The sequence below is a fragment of the Copadichromis virginalis genome, linkage group LG15 (assembly GCF_057382275.1).
Source record: "Copadichromis virginalis isolate Kocher_CV1m ecotype Utaka linkage group LG15, C_Virginalis_male_GT1.1, whole genome shotgun sequence".
In the NCBI taxonomy this organism is placed as follows: Eukaryota; Metazoa; Chordata; class Actinopteri; order Cichliformes; family Cichlidae; genus Copadichromis; species Copadichromis virginalis.
The window spans coordinates 16,828,325-16,845,828 of record NC_140632.1 but is presented as its reverse complement, the minus strand read 5'-3'; the positions used below and the strand labels follow the sequence as shown (position 1 = coordinate 16,845,828).

Genomic DNA, 17,504 nt, shown 5'->3' with positions numbered 1-17,504 from the left:
TCAATTGCAGGAGATGGATCTGCCTTCCTGTACCTGTGAGTACCTAGTGGAGTACCTGGGCATCATCTTATCCCAGGACAGTGATGGTCTATGTAGCTGTGCTCTTCCTTCTGAAGTCGAGCACCATCATGTTTACATCTAACCGTTTTGTGGGCACCACGACCTTGAGATCTACTGAAAGTCTAAGGTGGTCAAGGTGAACAGGAATGAAAACTGGACAGTGCTCTGTGGAGCTCACGCAGTGCATATCACAAACTCAGAGCTCTGCTCATCTCACATACTGCAGCCTGTAATGTAGTAATCCATGAGACGGTGGACGTGTTTCCTGGCATTTCCTCAGTGGTACTTATTGGTACTTAGTGGACAAGAGCTTGAAAAAACATAAATGTACATAATGAATTTATTTTCAGTGGAAACTTGTAATTGTATGATGTAGGAAAAAGATAGACTCATCAGATTTTTCAAAAATGTATTTAAAACTGGATTTTGGCTTCATTAGTGCTTTATAACTGAAGTTACTAATACATTTACAGGGTTCAGATAATGATACTGTTTTATAATCAAGAAATACAGTTGCACATTTTTCTATTTGTTCATTAAGCTGTAAGTAAGCTATTTTTGGTTACTTCATCTGGAGCCCCTTTGGTGAAACCGTTCACGCTAATAATAATAATAATAATAATAATAATAATAATAATAATAATAATAATAATAATAATAATAATGGATTGGATTTATATAGCACTTTTCAAGGCACCCAAAGCGCTTTACAATAGAGACATATATGAGTGGTAATTGACATCACACATCAGACTCTTTCAGATCCTCTCCAGTGGCAGCAGCCTGGTAAGTTTCTGTGGGTCAGACAAGCAGATGTATTAACACAAACCAAGATTTGGCACAAAAGTTGCTCAACCTGTGGTTAAATGTGAAATCCCAAGGTCTGGTTATTCATCTGTCTAAACAAAACACAATCACAAAGTTATTCTTTGCTTTGTTTTGGTGCTGTTTTGACATTTTTTTTGTGTGTAGAATGGAAAGCAAGAACAGGCAGCAGAGACTCTTAGCCAGAAACCTTTTTGTGGGCTCATTGGTGCTTGCCTTTTGTTACGACTCAGGTCATAATTTCGTGTATTGTTTTCGCTCATCCACACCTGATGGTGGAATTGCTCATTTTCTCTGCCTCTTTTTTTCTGCTGCTTCAACCACAGACTGTGTGTTTAGTAATGTACTATGTGTTCAAGTTCCTGTGTCTAGAATAACTAGGTAAACTAGGTTTTCCTAGTTTCCAACCCAACCAATCGTGGCAGATAGCTGCCGCTCCCTAAGCCTGCTGAAGGTTTCCTCCTATTAAACTAGAGTTTTTCCTTCCCACTGTGGCCAAGTGTTGCTCATAGGAGGGTGGTTTGATTGTTGGGGGTTTCTCTGTATTATTATAAAAACCTAGAATGTAATACCTTAATACATTTATATTATATATAATATACTAAGTGCCTTGAGGCATCTACTGTTATGATTTGGCTCTATATAAATCAAATTGGATTGAAATCAAATTGAACTGAATTTAAACTATTGAGAGTGCCAGATGTTAATAATAATTACTAATGCTTAAATGCAGAATTCCATAAATTTGCATTTAACTGTCTCATACCTGTAACTGAGGCTCAAGTGTGCATTTATTGTGTGTTCGTCTCAGGTCAGAGTGGTGCAGTGGTTAGCACTGTTGCCACATAGTAGGGCTTTTGTTCTTGTAGAGGCAGATATGAGGCACATAATGCTTTCGGTGATCAATGAGACCACTCAAATGACTAACAATCAAAGCAAATACATTATTAATAATGAAATTATATAGAATAAATTACACTATATCTAATGTAGCACCTTTTTAAAAGGTCAGTTTGGGTACCAGTACATGAGAGTATAATATTGTCAATAGTGGTTCTCCATAACCTACAACATGAAAGGGTACAACAGGAGTACCTTAGAAGGCATCGCCCCTTTTACAAGCCCATAAAGGTACAATAAAGTACTTTGGGGAGAATATATCTGTATTATTTATTGTTTTGCTCTATACTTTGTGTAGTGTAAAAAGTACTGTTTCTTCAAACACAAAATTTAAAAAATGTTTAATTTAAAATATTTTAAATTTAGCAACTGGAGTAATGCAAACACTCCAATCTGAGATGCTGCAACCTGGATGTAGTTCAGTGAATTAACCCAAACTTTGTTCTAGCATTGCCCACTTCAGATGTCCACAACATCCACACCCACACTTGATCAAGTCACAGTTGAATTTTTGTGAAATAACGACCAGCCATACATCTGTAGATACTTGTTTTTTGTTTTTTTTTTATCTTGCGTGATAAAAGGCCTGTGTTAAAATGTAACATCTGAATCCTGCTGTCACTCTTACCTTTCTCTTTTCTCTTGAACCTTTGGTAGCACCTAAACAGCATGATGATCATCGCCGCCTCCAACAACTGAGACACCAAGTAGACTGTTGGGAATAGATACAGAGGACCCACCACTTCATCAGGGAAAGCTATCTTCAATATGGTGGTGCACAGCGGGACATTCTGACAGCCTGTTTCCATGGAAACGGTTCTCCGCTCCCTGAAGGCATATGGAAGGATATATGTGTGTGTGTGTATATATATATATATATATATATATATATATATATATATATATATATATATACATATCCATTGATGATTGAATTAAACAAATAACCTACCTGTGGATGAGTCTGAAGATTGAAGAGAACACGTATCCAAAGCAGTAGCCCATCAAAGGCATGAGACCAGCGATGGCCAAGAGCGAAGGAGACATCATAGTCAGGATGATATGTCCGCTTCCAATAGCAATTAAGCTCAAGGTCCCCACAAGTATAATCAGCATTATAATCATGCCTACCTAAGAACAACAAGACAGGACATAAATCAGTGTTTGACTTCTCTTCTTCTTTTGTGTTGCTCAAAAGAATTTGAGTATAGGATCAATTAAATTACACTTCTGGGATATTGATCTGGTCAGTTAAGTAGAGAGGGGGTTGTTAATCAGTTTTAGTGGCTTGGATGTTGATGAAATCAACAACAGGTGTGCCAGAGATGCAAAAACAAGACAATGTTCAAAACCAGAATAGTTTCACAGGTGGAGGCCGTTGAGATTTTACCCTCCTCATCATTTCTGATTGATTTAAATTTAATTCAACTCAACTTAACTCAGCTTATTTATAGCTCCAAATCACAACAACAGTTGCTTCAAGACACTTTATATTGTAAGGTAAAACCCTACAATAATACAGAGAAAACCCCAACAATGATATGACCCCCTATGACCAATCACTTTGGTGATAGATGAAGTAAAAATGCCCTTTTAAAAGGAAGAAACCTCTGGCAAAACCAGGCTCAGAGAGGGACGGCCATCTGCCGTGTCCAGCTGTGTGTGAGAGGAGGAAAACAGGACAAAGACACACTGTGGAAGAGAGCCAGAGAGTAATTATTAAATGCAGACTGGTGTATAAACACATAATGAGTTTAAAAGGTGAGTGAAGAAGAAACTCATTGCATCAGGGGAAGCCTCAGCAGCTTAGACCTATTGAAGCATAACTAAGGGAGGATTCAGGGTCACCTGATCCAGCCCTAACTATATGCTTTAGCAAAAAGGAAAGTTTTAAGTCTAATCTTAAAAGTAGGGATAGTGTCTATCTCCTGAATCCAAACTGGATGCTCGTTCCACAGAAGAGAGGCCTGAAAACTGCAGGCTCTGTCTCCCATTTTACTTTTAAATACCTTAGGAACCACAAATAAACCTGCAGTCTGAGAGTGAAGTGCTCTACTAAGGTGATAGAGGTGATATTAAGCTGATGTTGTTAGACACCATAACAGCTGAGAAGATCGTTGAAGCCCATCATGGACACTTATCGCACTCACTGCACCTGTAAAGCCACCAGCATTTTGGAGGACGTCACACACCCCTCACTACACTCTTCATCTTGCTGCCTTCTGGCAAGAGGTACTGGAACATTCAAGCCCTCACTGCCAGACTGCGAAACAGTAACTTCCCCCAAGCTGTCAGACTCCTAAACAGTTAGTGACTGGACTGACACACACACATGCACACCTTCATACACATCACTACCGAGCACTTATAGGCAGAATCTCTCTCTCACACACACGCACACCTTCATACACCACGTTACTTTTTGCACAATACTCAGTCTTTTTCACATTTCTTTTGCACTGTTGTGTCTGTATCGTACTGTTCTGTCAGGTACAGTCACTGTCAGGTACTGTCAGGTTCTATGTAGTCCTGTGTTGATTGTCTGTTATATGTCATATGTAACACCATGGTCTTGGAGAAACGTTGTCTCATTTCACTCTTTACTGTACCACTGCACATGGTTGGAATGACAATAAAGCAAATTTGACTTGACTTGATTTCTAAGATTTTTAGTGCCCAGAACAATAAACTCAGTTTTATCTGAATTTAGAAGCAGAAAATGACAGGTCATCCAGGTCTAGATAAAGTTGGGTGTTATCTGTCCAGTGAAAATGAATGCTATGTCTTTAATGTTATTGTCTGTATAATGTAAACACAACTGGTCGTAGGACAGAACCCTGCACTGCGGTCCAGCAGGACAAGCACAAAAGTGAGTCCACTGTCAGAGGCCATAAGAAGGTCATTTGTTACCTTCATTAATGGCTTTTCAGTACTGTAATGAGCTCTGAAACCTGACTGAACTCTTCTAATAAACATTTTTTTTCTACAGATAAGAAAATAGCTGTTTTACAACTACTCTTTGAAGAAGTTTTGAAAGAAAAGGAAGGTTCGACAGTGGCCTATAACTTGATAAGACAGCTGGGTCAAGTGTTTGGAGGCCTGTGGTATGCAACCAGTTAATAGGCCCTGTCAAGGAGAGCTGGACAGGGCCTTAGAAGGTTCTTAACCCACCAACAGGACAGGTAACTCCTTTGTGCAAAAAGGAACAGGATGAGCACTGTCAGAGCCCTAAAAAATTCTGTGAATGTCTCTTTCATAAGGGTGGCCTGAGGGCCAGACGTCCTCTAGTGGACCCTGTCCCTGACAGTGTGGAGGGTCTGGAGAAGCCATGGCAAACAGTATGCTGCCTGTAATATTTTTTAGTATGGTGGGTCAGTGATGGTCTGCGGAAGCATATCAAAGTGACGCACAGAACTCTACAGGCTAGGCAACAGCTCTCTGACTGCCGTTAGGTATCATTAGGAATTATTTGAGTTTAGAGAAAGATGTTTAGACTTGTCTGAAGACAAAGTTATTCAGTTTCTCTGTGTGTCAAGTTAAGAAAAAAAATCAGCAAATTCTAGAATTTGTAGGATGATGTAATCTACAGGTTTTCCGTTTTGTTTGGGGTTTTTTTGTTAAACAAATATTTAAAATATGAGTCATTGAAGTCTTTATTTGCCATTCCTGTACCAACTGAATAATCAACACTGTTAATCAGTTTTAGTGATCTGTCTGACCTTCATTCTCCTGTCAGTATGCACAAACCTTCGTGAACTTCTTCGAGTACTGTGGCCTGTAGGTCTTGATGATGATGCCGATGCTACACGGGACAAGGATCAAGACCAACGATAACATAATTTCACCATAAGGGACAGCGTTCTGCACGCTGGGGAAACCCTGGCAGTAGATGTAGAGCAGGAGAGGCATCATACCCAGAGCCAACACTGTAGAGCAGGAAGTCATCACGATGCTGGAGAAGACAAGGATGAGACAAATACGTTGCTTTACTCTGAGCTATGGAAACTAGCCTTTCTGAATTAAAAATGACATCTGATTCTCACAGACTTCATGATTTCCATATTCCTCGTATTTTACTGACCCCATTAACCCTTCTCATAACTGCACAACGCTAAATGTCCTTGTCAACCTGATGTTCAAACAATTTACTAGAGATATTCCTGCTTCCTGGAATATTCCACTGACATGCTGGACATCAGATAGAGATATGCCAAAATCTAACTGAACTGTCTGAATTGTGCTTGTCTTGGTGTTATATTTGAAAACTGCACAGGCAGACACAGTGTGAGAAAGTTCGCAAACACAATCGAGTGGTATAACTGTTGTAAAGTTTTCTGCCTGAGCATTAATCACTTCAAATGACATTTTTAGCATCTTTTTGCTCATTATAAATGTATTACAACTACATAATTTCCCATGTGTACCTGAGGTTCATGTCCCCCTGTATAGCCAGAGCCATGGAGTTGGAGAAAATTCCTCCAGGACAGCAGCCACATACCAGAACAACCACACCTGTTATATCACTCAACTGGAACCCCTGTAACACAAAATTCCAATAACCTCTTGCAGGATGCTGTAAATAACAGTAACAATGTCTAATAGTCTAAAATACAATGTCTGGTGTACAATTATATACTGGTACATCAACACAAATTCAATTATACTGGGCAACTTTTGTCATGTGCCTTGGGAGTGTCTGGGAGGTGTTCCTCTTTGTTAGAGGAGTTCCAGATTTCCGTCCTCTGGGGTGGAGTTTCCAGCACCTCACCTGCTCCTCGTTTCAACAGCAATCAGCAGTAGGGTTCTTAAACCAGCACTGCCTACCACTCTCCACCAGTTTGTCCAGCTACTGTTGTGGTAACTCTGACTCCTTGTGATCAAGTTCATGCTCGTCTGTCCCAGGTTTAACATTGCCTTACTGTTCTCAGTTCTATCAGATTAATCTCCTGCCGTGTGACTCTTCAGCGCTTGTCCTGTTCGGTTCTACTACATCAGTCAGTCTACAAACCATGGGGTTCACACTCACCACGCTCCTTGCCCTGCCTTCCTGACTGTCGTGGCTCGCTTGGATTTTCCTCCCTCTGGACCTCCTGGAAACCATACCGTCTCCTCTCACGTGCCCACCTGCCATGAATCTGCCTGATTGCCAGTTTGCCTGAGCTGAGTTGAGTAACACTTGGCAGTACAGCTCCGTTAACCTCTGTTTCCCATGTGAATTTCTAGTCTGTTCTAACTACGTTTACTTGTATATAAATCCCTGGACCCATCCCTATTTCCTGATCTGTTCCCCTGAGTCTGGCAGTGAGGTGTGGAGTGAAAGTGAGCGTGAGTGCTGAAGAGGATTGTGAAACTGGAGAGTCTGTGTTTTTTGAACCCGTTTCCCTTCCATCCCTGGATCCCTCAAAATCTCAGTCCCATGCACTGTAAATAGTTTCACTTGGTGTGATTGTTAATAAACTTGTGACTTTTATTCTAAATTCATCTGGTCTGCACCTGAGTCTGTTCCACTCATTTTCCTCACATAAAAAAAATCTGTTTTTGGTTCTTCTTTTTGGTTAACTCAGTGTAATTTTCACATTTTTTATTATGAATCCCTGTAAAAAGATTTTTGTGGGGAACACAAATCATAAATCACTGTCTGTATTTGTAAATTTGTAACTTTGTAAAGACAAATGTGTATTATTTATACTGCATGTTAGTAATCTTATTTAACTTTACATAAATACCAACCTTAACTAAGCAAAACGCTGTAAGAGGCATGATCCCATACTGGGCCATAGCTGCAATAGCCAACCCCTTAGGTTTCATGATGTAATTCTGTAAACAGAAGAAGTTAGCAAAATTGATCATAAATTTACCAAACATGTATCATGCCACTGTGTTTATATTAACATGAACACGGCGGCATGTCTTCCCCTTCTCTCTCTGCCCCCACTTTCCTGTCCCTTCTTCACTGAGTCTATCCAATAAAGCAGAAAAAGGCCAAATGAAATATATATATTTTTTAAAAACTAAGATTACTATAAAAAAGTGCATTTTAATTGAAATGGGTAAACTTTCATATATTCTGTATTTATTACAATAGATAATGTTCAGAAATCCAGTATCTCAAAATATTTCTATATTTTATTCCAGTTTGAGTAAATTACTCAAACCATGAATTCTTTGTTCCATCCAACCATCCACTTCTTTTTTTTTTTTTTTTTTTTTTTTTCCTTTGTCATTTTTTTTTTTTTTTTTTTTTTTTTAATAAATAGGACAGGGGGAATGAATGAGAGAAAGAGGGGGAGAGAAAGAAAGAAAACCAAAGGGGAGAAGAGACGGTGAGAAGGGGGGGGGGAAGAGAGAGAGAAAAAAAAAGAACTCCTGGGTCACCTGTATGGAGAAAAAAAAACAAACAAACAAAAAAAACAAACAGAGGAGACAGCAAACAACAAAGAGTAACATAATAATAGAGAAAACAAAGCACCATCACAATAAACTAGCTAGTCATAGATATCAATATTTACTAAATAATAAACGATATTGTGCAGCACGCAAGATAGACAGCGCACAGTGTGCTTTGAGGCAGCAGCCAAGAAAGCTTTAGTCCGCGTCTGTGAATACCCATGTGTGCATACCTGTGTGGATCAGCATGCTTGCATTCCAAAGGTTTCTCCATGTAATGATCTGCTAGGGAGTGTGGGGGGGCCACAGCCCCGTCCTCCAGGGTGTGAAGCGGGTATGGAGGAGATCAAAACTCCAGACATCCAGAGGCCCCCAGAACACAAGAGACCATGGAAGACCAACAGAGGGGCAGCCGCGCCACTGTTCCAGTAAGAGCTGAGGAGAGTCCCAGATGAGGGCTCGCCCAGCAGCCGCGGAGCAGAAGTCAGGGGGAGTTGCAGTGACGCGCCCGTGAGCTCCGCCGGCCCCCAGCTGTGCCTGAGTGACCGAGCCCCAGGCCGAGAGGCCGGGGGCACCCCACCTCCAAAGGGGCCCGAGCGAGCCCCAGGCCCCGACAAGCGGCCGCCAAGGAGTGAGCCGGTGTGTACCCGGACGCCCACCCCCAGACACAAAGAACCACCAACACACCGACACCTGAGGGAGTCCGCCACCGGCAGGGGAAGTGGTGGTGGGTGGAGATAGGCCTCCAAACCTTGGAGGGCCTGAGGTGTCCCCAGAGAGGTGGCGTCTGATACCCAACCTGACATATAGACACAGACATACAGGCACACACAGACACAAACATCCATTCCCACCCTCATGCTCTCATATGCACTCACTCCACACTCAACCAACGTGGAGACAGACATAAAGAGACGCTGTACACACGATCACACTCCCCAAGCGTACTCTACAAACCGGGTCTAGGTACCCTTGCCCCTGGAGGGGGGAATTGCACCCAGACCCAGGTGGTGTTACCCTTTTCCCTGCGGTGGGGAGAGGCAGACCACCCCGACTCCGCAGCAGCAGGGAGGCCCCACACCCCAGACCGCAGTCGGACGGCCAACTCCTCCTACTAGCCCTCCCGCTCCAGCAGGCCGCAGAGAATGGGGGTGGGAGAAGACTCCAAACCTCCCTCCACCCGCTCATTGTAGTGTTGATGCATATGTGTTCTAAGGTGCAATTAAAACCCAGGAGGGCATGGAGCTACCTGCCAAGGAGCAGCAGGTAAGCGCATAGTCCCTCCTGCTAGCCCTCAATGACTAAGTGTATTTAAAATTGAGAGGTGGGCAACGACGTCAGGGGTGAGGTATACACCCTGATGGTGATTTGGACTCCGTGATTGTGCCCACCCCCAAGATCCTATATGTATGTGTAATGAGAGTGTGAATAATGTGAATGTCTAAGTTGTGGGATAAAATTGAGGCAGAGGCAGCCAGAAGGGGACGGGGGGGGGGGGGGGGGGTAGCCTTCTCTGCACCCTGGTGACATACCCCCACTCCAAGGCCCTGCATGTGTGGGTGGTTGTGGAGGAGCGGGAAGAGGGAGGCAGCTGGAGATGGGGAGGGAAGGAAGGGAGGGGCAGGTAACCCCTCCCTGGGGCCAGCTCCCCCGCTGACCCCAGTAGGCACTCCCACCCTCCGCGACCCGCCAGGGAAGGGGGGCCCAGGCCCATCAGACCGGGGCCCAGTGCAGTAGCGCCCCCCGGCTCCACAGAGCCCTGGACAGTCCACCCAACCCCACCACAGAGAAAACTGCACCCACCCCACCATCCACACATCTTCCAGACTACATAAGACGGTAAACGCCCAGGCTGAGATCTTCCTCCACCTCTCCTGTATCTCCCCCTCCTGCAGAGAGTTCCTGAAGAGAAGAAAGCTCCTGCAAGATGTGACCATCCCCCCCACCAGTTGAAGAGCCCCCCAGGCGGCTCGACGCACCGGCGGCACCCTGCTCCAGGGCCGGGCCCCCATGCACCCACCCGCCCACAACCCCGGCAACACACCAACCAGGACCCAAGCCCCCGAGGCCCGGCCCGGGCCCCAGCCCAGAGACGGAGCGCCCCCAGAACCTCACGCCCATCCCGGACCCACCCAGGGGCAGCCAGGTTGCCAGGTCAGTAACCCACGTCCGTCAGCACAGACCCTCCCCTAGCCCCGCTGCACGCAGCCGCGAGGAAACAGTCACCTGAGGTAGCTCCATGCCCTCCTGGGTTTTAATTGCACCTTAGAACACATATGCATCAACACTACAATGAGCGGGTGGAGGGAGGTTTGGAGTCTTCTCCCACCCCCATTCTCTGCGGCCTGCTGGAGCGGGAGGGCTAGTAGGAGGAGTTGGCCGTCCGACTGCGGTCTGGGGTGTGGGGCCTCCCTGCTGCTGCGGAGTCGGGGTGGTCTGCCTCTCCCCACCGCAGGGAAAAGGGTAACACCACCTGGGTCTGGGTGCAATTCCCCCCTCCAGGAGCAAGGGTACCTAGACCCGGTTTGTAGAGTACGCTTGGGGAGTGTGATTGTGTGTACAGCGTCTCTTTATGTCTGTCTCCACGTTGGTTGAGTGTGGAGTGAGTGCATATGAGAGCATGAGGGTGGGAATGGATGTTTGTGTCTGTGTGTGCCTGTATGTCTGTGTCTATATGTCAGGTTGGGTATCAGACGCCACCTCTCTGGGGACACCTCAGGCCCTCCAAGGTTTGGAGGCCTATCTCCACCCACCACCACTTCCCCTGCCGGTGGCAGACTCCCTCAGGTGTCGGTGTGTTGGTGGTTCTTTGTGTCTGGGGGTGGGCGTCCGGGTACACACCGGCTCACTCCTTGGCGGCCGCTTGTCGGGGCCTGGGGCCTGGGGCTCGCTCGGGCCCCTTTGGAGGTGGGGTGCCCCCGGCCTCTCGGCCTAGGGCTCGGTCACTCAGGCGCAGCTGGGGGCCGGCGGAGCTCACGGGCGCGTCACTGCAACTCCCCCTGACTTCTGCTCCGCGGCTGCTGGGCGAGCCCTCATCTGGGACTCTCCTCAGCTCTTACTGGGACAGTGGCGCGGCTGCCCCTCTGTTGGTCTTCCATGGTCTCTTGTGTTCTGGGGGCCTCTGGATGTCTGGAGTTTTGATCTCCTCCATACCCGCTTCACACCCTGGAGGACGGGGCTGTGGCCCCCCCACACTCCCTAGCAGATCATTACATGGAGAAACCTTTGGAATGCAAGCATGCTGATCCACACAGGTATGCACACATGGGTATTCACAGACGCGGACTAAAGCTTTCTTGGCTGCTGCCTCAAAGCACACTGTGCGCTGTCTATCTTGCGTGCTGCACAATATCGTTTATTATTTAGTAAATATTGATATCTATGACTAGCTAGTTTATTGTGATGGTGCTTTGTTTTCTCTATTATTATGTTGCTCTTTGTTGTTTGCTGTCTCCTCTGTTTGTTTGTTTGTTTGTTTGTTTTTTTCTCCATACAGGTGACCCAGGAGTTTTTTTTTTTTTTTTTTGTCTCTCTTCCCCCCCCCTTCTCACTGTCTCTTCTCCCCTTTGGTTTTCTTTCTTTCTCTCCCCCTCTCTCTCTCATTCATTCCCCCTGTCCTATTTATTAAAAAAAAAAAAAAAAAAAAAAAAAAAAAAAAAAAAAGACAAAGGATGAACTGAAGCTCTGCCATCACGTAATGTCGCATACTGCTGTTTCTGATGTCATTTAGAAAAAAAAAAAAAAAAAAAAAAAAAAAGGAAACAGTCACCTGAGAGCCATCCACTTCTTTTCTGCTGCTTATCCAGGTTCAGGTCATGGGGCAGCAGTCGGAGCAAAGAAGCATAGTCTAGCCTCACCCTGGCCACCTCTTCCTGCTCATTTGGGGGACACTGAGCCATTACAAAGGCAGCTGAGAGATATAATCTCTCCACTGAGTCCTGGGTCTGCCACAGACCCTCATCCCAAAACGAACATGCCCTAAATACCTCACCTAGAAAGCATCCATGAGGCATCCTTGTCAGATACCCAAAACATCACAACTAGCTCCTTTCGATGTGTGGGACCAGCGCTGCTACTCCAAGTCCCTTTTGATTGGCTGAGCGCCTTACCCTGTCACTAAAGGAAAACTCAATCACCCATTTGTATCCTTGACCTCATTCTTTTTGAGTCATTACCCATAGCTTGTGACCATAAGTGAGGGTTAAACAAAGATTAACTAGTAAATTTACAGCTTCACTTTTATGCTTAGCACAGAATGTGTCAACCTGAAGAGAGAGGTATCCGTGAGGCCAAGTTAGACTACAAGAGAAAGACCGAAGAACACCTAGACAGCAACAAAGGCAAACAGGTGTGGATGGTATTCAGCACCTTACCAATTAAAGGAATAACTTCGGAGCTGTGAGAGGATTGCCTCCAGGGTACGACCCCAGTAACCCTGCCCTGGGTAGGGTAGAGTGGACCCCTGTATCGAGTATAAGGGTATACTTGATACAGGGTTTGTCTGAACAAAAACAGAATCAAATCGACTTTATCAATTGTAAACGGTATAACTTTATGGTCTTTACTTTACAATATAAAGTGCCCTGAGGCAACAGTTGTTGTGATTTGGCACTATAAAATAAAATTGAATTGAAAATCCAAATTCAGCTGACTACCAGGAGACTTTAGAGGACTTTGAGCTTCCATCTGTTGACAATCTTTATGGAGATGTAGAGTTCTTTTTCTAACAGGACTTATTACCTGCACACAGAAATAAAACTGATAATTTTTATGATGACCATTTTATTAGGCTACTTTGCTTGGCTGGTCATCCAACTCTCTTGGGTGAATCCTACATAGAATCTATGGGGTATCGTCAAGAGGAAGAGAAAAAAAAAACAAAGCAAAATTACAGGTGAGCTAAGGTCCATTATCAAATCATCATAGCACCTCAGGAGTGCCACGATGCACTAATTAATGGAAGACCCAAGCAGAGTGTATAAATCAAGAACTGTTCCAGAAGTTGTAAATAATTTAATGACTGCTCTTAGGTGATGGTATAATATTTTGAGACACTGGATTTGTGATTAGTATGCCTCCCTTTGTAGGTTTTCTAGGCATGCCCACCTAGAAATCACTGGAGAAATTATCTACAACAGGTAAAATAAGCATTTCTAAGTAAATATATTTCTAAAGGTGCTACTGACATGAAATTCTCATCAGATGCTAACAACCCATCCAATCCACACATGCAAAGAAATCAAACCATAGATGTCCATTAATTAAGTTATGTATAGTAATGAGAAATGACACAGGGAAAAATTATTAATATTTCGTACAGAAGTCTTTGTTGGTGATGACAGCTTCTGTACGGAGAAACTAGTCGTGTGGATTGGTCAGGTGTGATTTTGGCCATTCTTCCACATAAAAGGTTCTATGAACTCTGAGCTCCAGCTCTTACCACAGATTTTCAGTTGGATTCAAACCAGGTGACTTGTTGGGCCAGTCTAGTTTCAGAGAAAGAAACTCAGTTTCCTTCGATCTGTGTTTAGGATCACTGTCTTGCTGAAACGTCCACCCTTCATTGTTCATCATCCTGGTAGATGGCAGCAGATTGTTATCAAGAATGTCTCGGTACATTTTCCCATTCATCTTCAATTATACGAAGATTGCTAGAATCATATGCTGAAAAACAATCTCACTCCATGATGTTCCCACCTTCAAACCTCACTGTCGGTATGCTGATTTTGGGGTAATGTGCAGTGCCTTTTGACCTCAAACATGGTTTTGGTCTCACCTGACCAGACTACATTCCCCCAATATTTCACATGCATGTCTAAATGCTTTTTAGCAAGCTTTAAACATGCTTTAACATGCTTTCTCTTCAGTAATGGAGTCTTGTGTGCTGAGGTATGTATGGTGTGCATACAAACCATGGCAGTTGAGTGTTTTTACTTGTTTTCTTTGAAACACTTGTGCCTCCTCTGATGGTTCTTCTCACTCGTCTGTCTGGTAGCACCTGGTCATGTGCAGTTTATGGTGAAATTATGTTCTTTCCACTTCCAAATTATGGCCCCAACAGTGCTACACTGCAATCTTCAGTAGTTTAGACATTTATCTGTAACTAATGCCATCACTATGATTTGCAACAATAAGGCTGCGAAGGTCTTGAGAAATCTTGTTGGTTTTACCCTTCATCTGATGCTTCTTGTGTGGTAATGAGACACCTTTTTATAGGCAATCATTTGGGACTAAACCAGGTGAAATAGATTTGCATTAAGCGGCAGGATTGCTTTCTATTTACTGATTTCGGTTGGCTACTTTTTTCCCTGCGTCATTTCTCATGAATGGATCAAATGGTTTGCTACCAACATCTGGTGAGAATTTCACATCAACTATATTTACTTAGAAAAAATGGTGATGTTCATTACGTATTTTATCCATTATATTTCAACATGCTCAGCAATTCCTTGCAGGAACTGGAATGTGTTGTCAGGCATAAGGACATCATCGAAAACCCTGCTTACGTGTAATTTTTTCAAGCTTTGTCACAATGCTTTTCTGCATATAGACAAACCACACATACATTCGCATTCACTGCTGATCTTGGTCACCTTGATCTTAGACACCTCCATGGTGCATCCAAGTGAAACCATGGTGATGATGATTATGATTGTAAACATTACTGTAATGACATTGCCAATCACTGGGTCCACAGCAGGACGGTAAAATGAGGTGGTGTTTGCAACCGTCACATTGCGCCACAAATCTTGATGAGGTGTCAGGTTTGCTGTGTTGTTCATGGTGCCTTCAAATCAGAACAAACAGGAGGTTCTGAGCTGTGAGTGAAAAAACAAAAGTGGAGATGAAGGAGGAAAGAGAGCAGAGTAAGAGTTAAACAGAATACCAGCATCTTTGTTTGTTTACATTCTGTTTTGTCCTTAAACTTTGTGAAGAAAACTTCTCTAGCAGGAAGTTCACACTCTGTCTTATTGAGGTATCCTTATGATACAGATTCTGAGCTGTGGTAAGATAATTTTCAGATGCAGTTTGAGCTGTACTTAAGTAATAGAACTAAAGAAGCCAATAAATTGCTGAAATAAATGCAGAAAATTCATGTATATGTACTTTTGTTTGTTATGCTTGGTTTAATGTTCTGTTAAAGCTGTCATATGTTACAGCACTGTAGTAAAGACTATTCAATACAGAGAATGATTTCACTTTAATTTGTCCAATAATAAAAGAAATAAAGCCGCTTTAAAATCTCTGTGCGCAAGAGTGTCACACCTGAATGCCTTCTAAGAACTTTGTGCTCAAATTGATGGAGTTTAAAGTTTAACAGCTGACACTTTGGGAATGAAACAACAACTGTAACAGTACACTCTGGAATACTTAAAACATATCTCAGCATTGGTCTTCTACCTTTTCCTCGGGACCTGTGTTGACTGAAGCAGAAAGCCTGTGTTAATAAACAAGGATGATAACTGGAGGTTGTAAGGAAAGCACTTTGTAATACGACTCACAACTAAGGGGGGAATTCCTGTAATTAAATGAAATTCCAATGTGTTACATTTAAAATTATAATGTAATTGCACTTAAATACTTAAACGTAGGCAGACCAGAATAAAGGGTTTATGTTTTTACATGAACAAGGAAATAATAATACTGTAAGTAAACTTAAGTCGTGCATAAGTAATTTGAAGTATTCTCTAATTTCATGGTAATTTTGCAGAAAACCAAACAATATTTTCCTATCTTACTCTGAAAATATGTTGTATTTTCCAGGGTGTTGGTCATATTATGAAATGCATAATTTGACCTTTTACATCATTTTTTTTACATCTGTATTTAATACTCACTACACTGATGTGCATGAGATTGAGGACTGTTTTCCCTTACCAAAGTTTAAGAAAAACTTAATACCAACAAAATTTGCAGGCTTATGACCTTATAATGATGGAGCCAAGTCTAATTTAATTTGTTTGTTTTTTTTACAATCACTGTTCACAAAGGAGGGTCTCCTTTCCTGTAAGAAACCAGCAATGTTACTCTGCTCCATTATACAGCCCACATCTCTAAAATGATAACGCATTTACAAGTTGAAACAACAACTGTAAGATGGAGGGATTTTCCACAAAATGAACAAGACATTATGCAATACTTAAAATTACTTACAGTATAGTTTGTCTCCTATCCTTGAGACTACCCAGAATTTAGACACCACTTAAAATTAATTGCACTACAAGAACTTTGCCAGCTTTGAAAATCACAGTTACATGTGCTGCAAACTGTCAAAATTTGAAATGCCTCCAAGTTCTTTTGGAACGTCTTTCAAGACATATATGGTGCTGTAAACTCAGATTTTGCTTCCCAATGTGAAGACATGATAGATTATGTAAGGTTGGCTGTGTGAAAATGTTCAAGAAAAGAAGTCAAGATGATCATGCGGAACAAGCTGATATTTCAGTAAAAGTAATTTTAGGAATGGCGCAGAGTTAATTTAAGCTAGAAACAGAACATGTCCTGCAGGAATTTAATTCAAGTGATTTAAAAGTTCACTTTCTTCTCCATTTCTAACATACATACATACGGTGCAAATACACTGAATCTTTTCTTGACTTTTAACACTTGGGTACAACATGTTTAACTAACTAATTAAGTAATTAACTAAACAATGCATATTCCTCACTGGAAGCTACTTCAATCTGGTTAACCTGTGCACTACTGAGAAACAACACGCAGCATTTAATTGTTTCAAATTGCGCACTCCTTTGTCCACATGCTGTGTGCACACAAATTGCTTTCACAAGATTGCACATGTGTGTTTTCTATTCATTTTGTGCTGTATGAAAAAACACTATAGCCCACCAATGCTTCATAAAAAAGTCAAGACTGACTTCTGGAGTTTGCTGCAGGTGAGAATTGCACACCTAAACCTAATAGCTATTCTGCAGAAAGCAGAAAAAATGAAAAAACTCACGATGATTTTCAAGAAATAAACAGTTGACAGATATGTTTACAGGTGTATTCAATGCTTGGTTTACCTTTTAGGTCAGATTCTTCCTTTGCTCTGCTCTCGTCTCTTTGTCATAAAATAAACTCCTTTTGTGTTGCCACTCCTTTTATATGATTCAAATGACACATGGAGGCCTCTGGTTGTCCACAGGTGCCATCTAGTGCACAGCTGACTTCAGCACCTACAGAGGAGACCATCCTCCTCCAAATAAAACTAAAATAAAATAGAATATTATAATACTATAGCACTACAAGACACTTTATTTTAGTTTTTAAATAATGTCTCCTCTATTTAGAAGTAATATTTTCATCTCAGAACATATATGTTGTTCCGACCA

The 17,504-nt window shown here is 42.6% G+C and overlaps 1 protein-coding gene across 1 annotated transcript; it reads right to left on the bottom strand.

Annotated features, from left to right (window-relative positions):
- Positions 1–207: 207 nt before the first annotated feature.
- On the bottom strand, positions 208–17,237 carry LOC146692196 (hepatic sodium/bile acid cotransporter-like). Its single transcript, XM_085432220.1, has 8 exons — positions 17,196–17,237; positions 14,766–14,990; positions 7,516–7,602; positions 6,210–6,322; positions 5,533–5,737; positions 2,738–2,916; positions 2,414–2,613; positions 208–854 (listed from the first exon to the last, which is right to left on the bottom strand). Exons 2-8 carry the CDS (start codon positions 14,952–14,954, stop codon positions 802–804), a joined length of 1,026 nt encoding a protein of 341 aa, XP_085288346.1. The 5' UTR covers positions 14,955–14,990; positions 17,196–17,237; the 3' UTR covers positions 208–801.
- Between the last annotated feature and the right edge of the window lie 267 nt (positions 17,238–17,504).

Bases quoted from the DNA above. Each gene is read 5' to 3' on its own strand.
- LOC146692196 (XM_085432220.1), bottom strand. From the start codon at position 14,954: ATGAACAACACAGCAAACCTGACACCTCATCAAGATTTGTGGCGCAAT. The intron at 7,603-14,765 runs GTGACCAAGATC...TTCTGTTTACAG, and splicing joins TGGAGGTGTCTAAGATCAAG to AATTACATCATGAAACCTAA. The intron at 855-2,413 runs GTAAGAGTGACA...TCTGACCCACAG, and splicing joins GTTCAAGAGAAAAGAGAAAG to AAACTTACCAGGCTGCTGCC.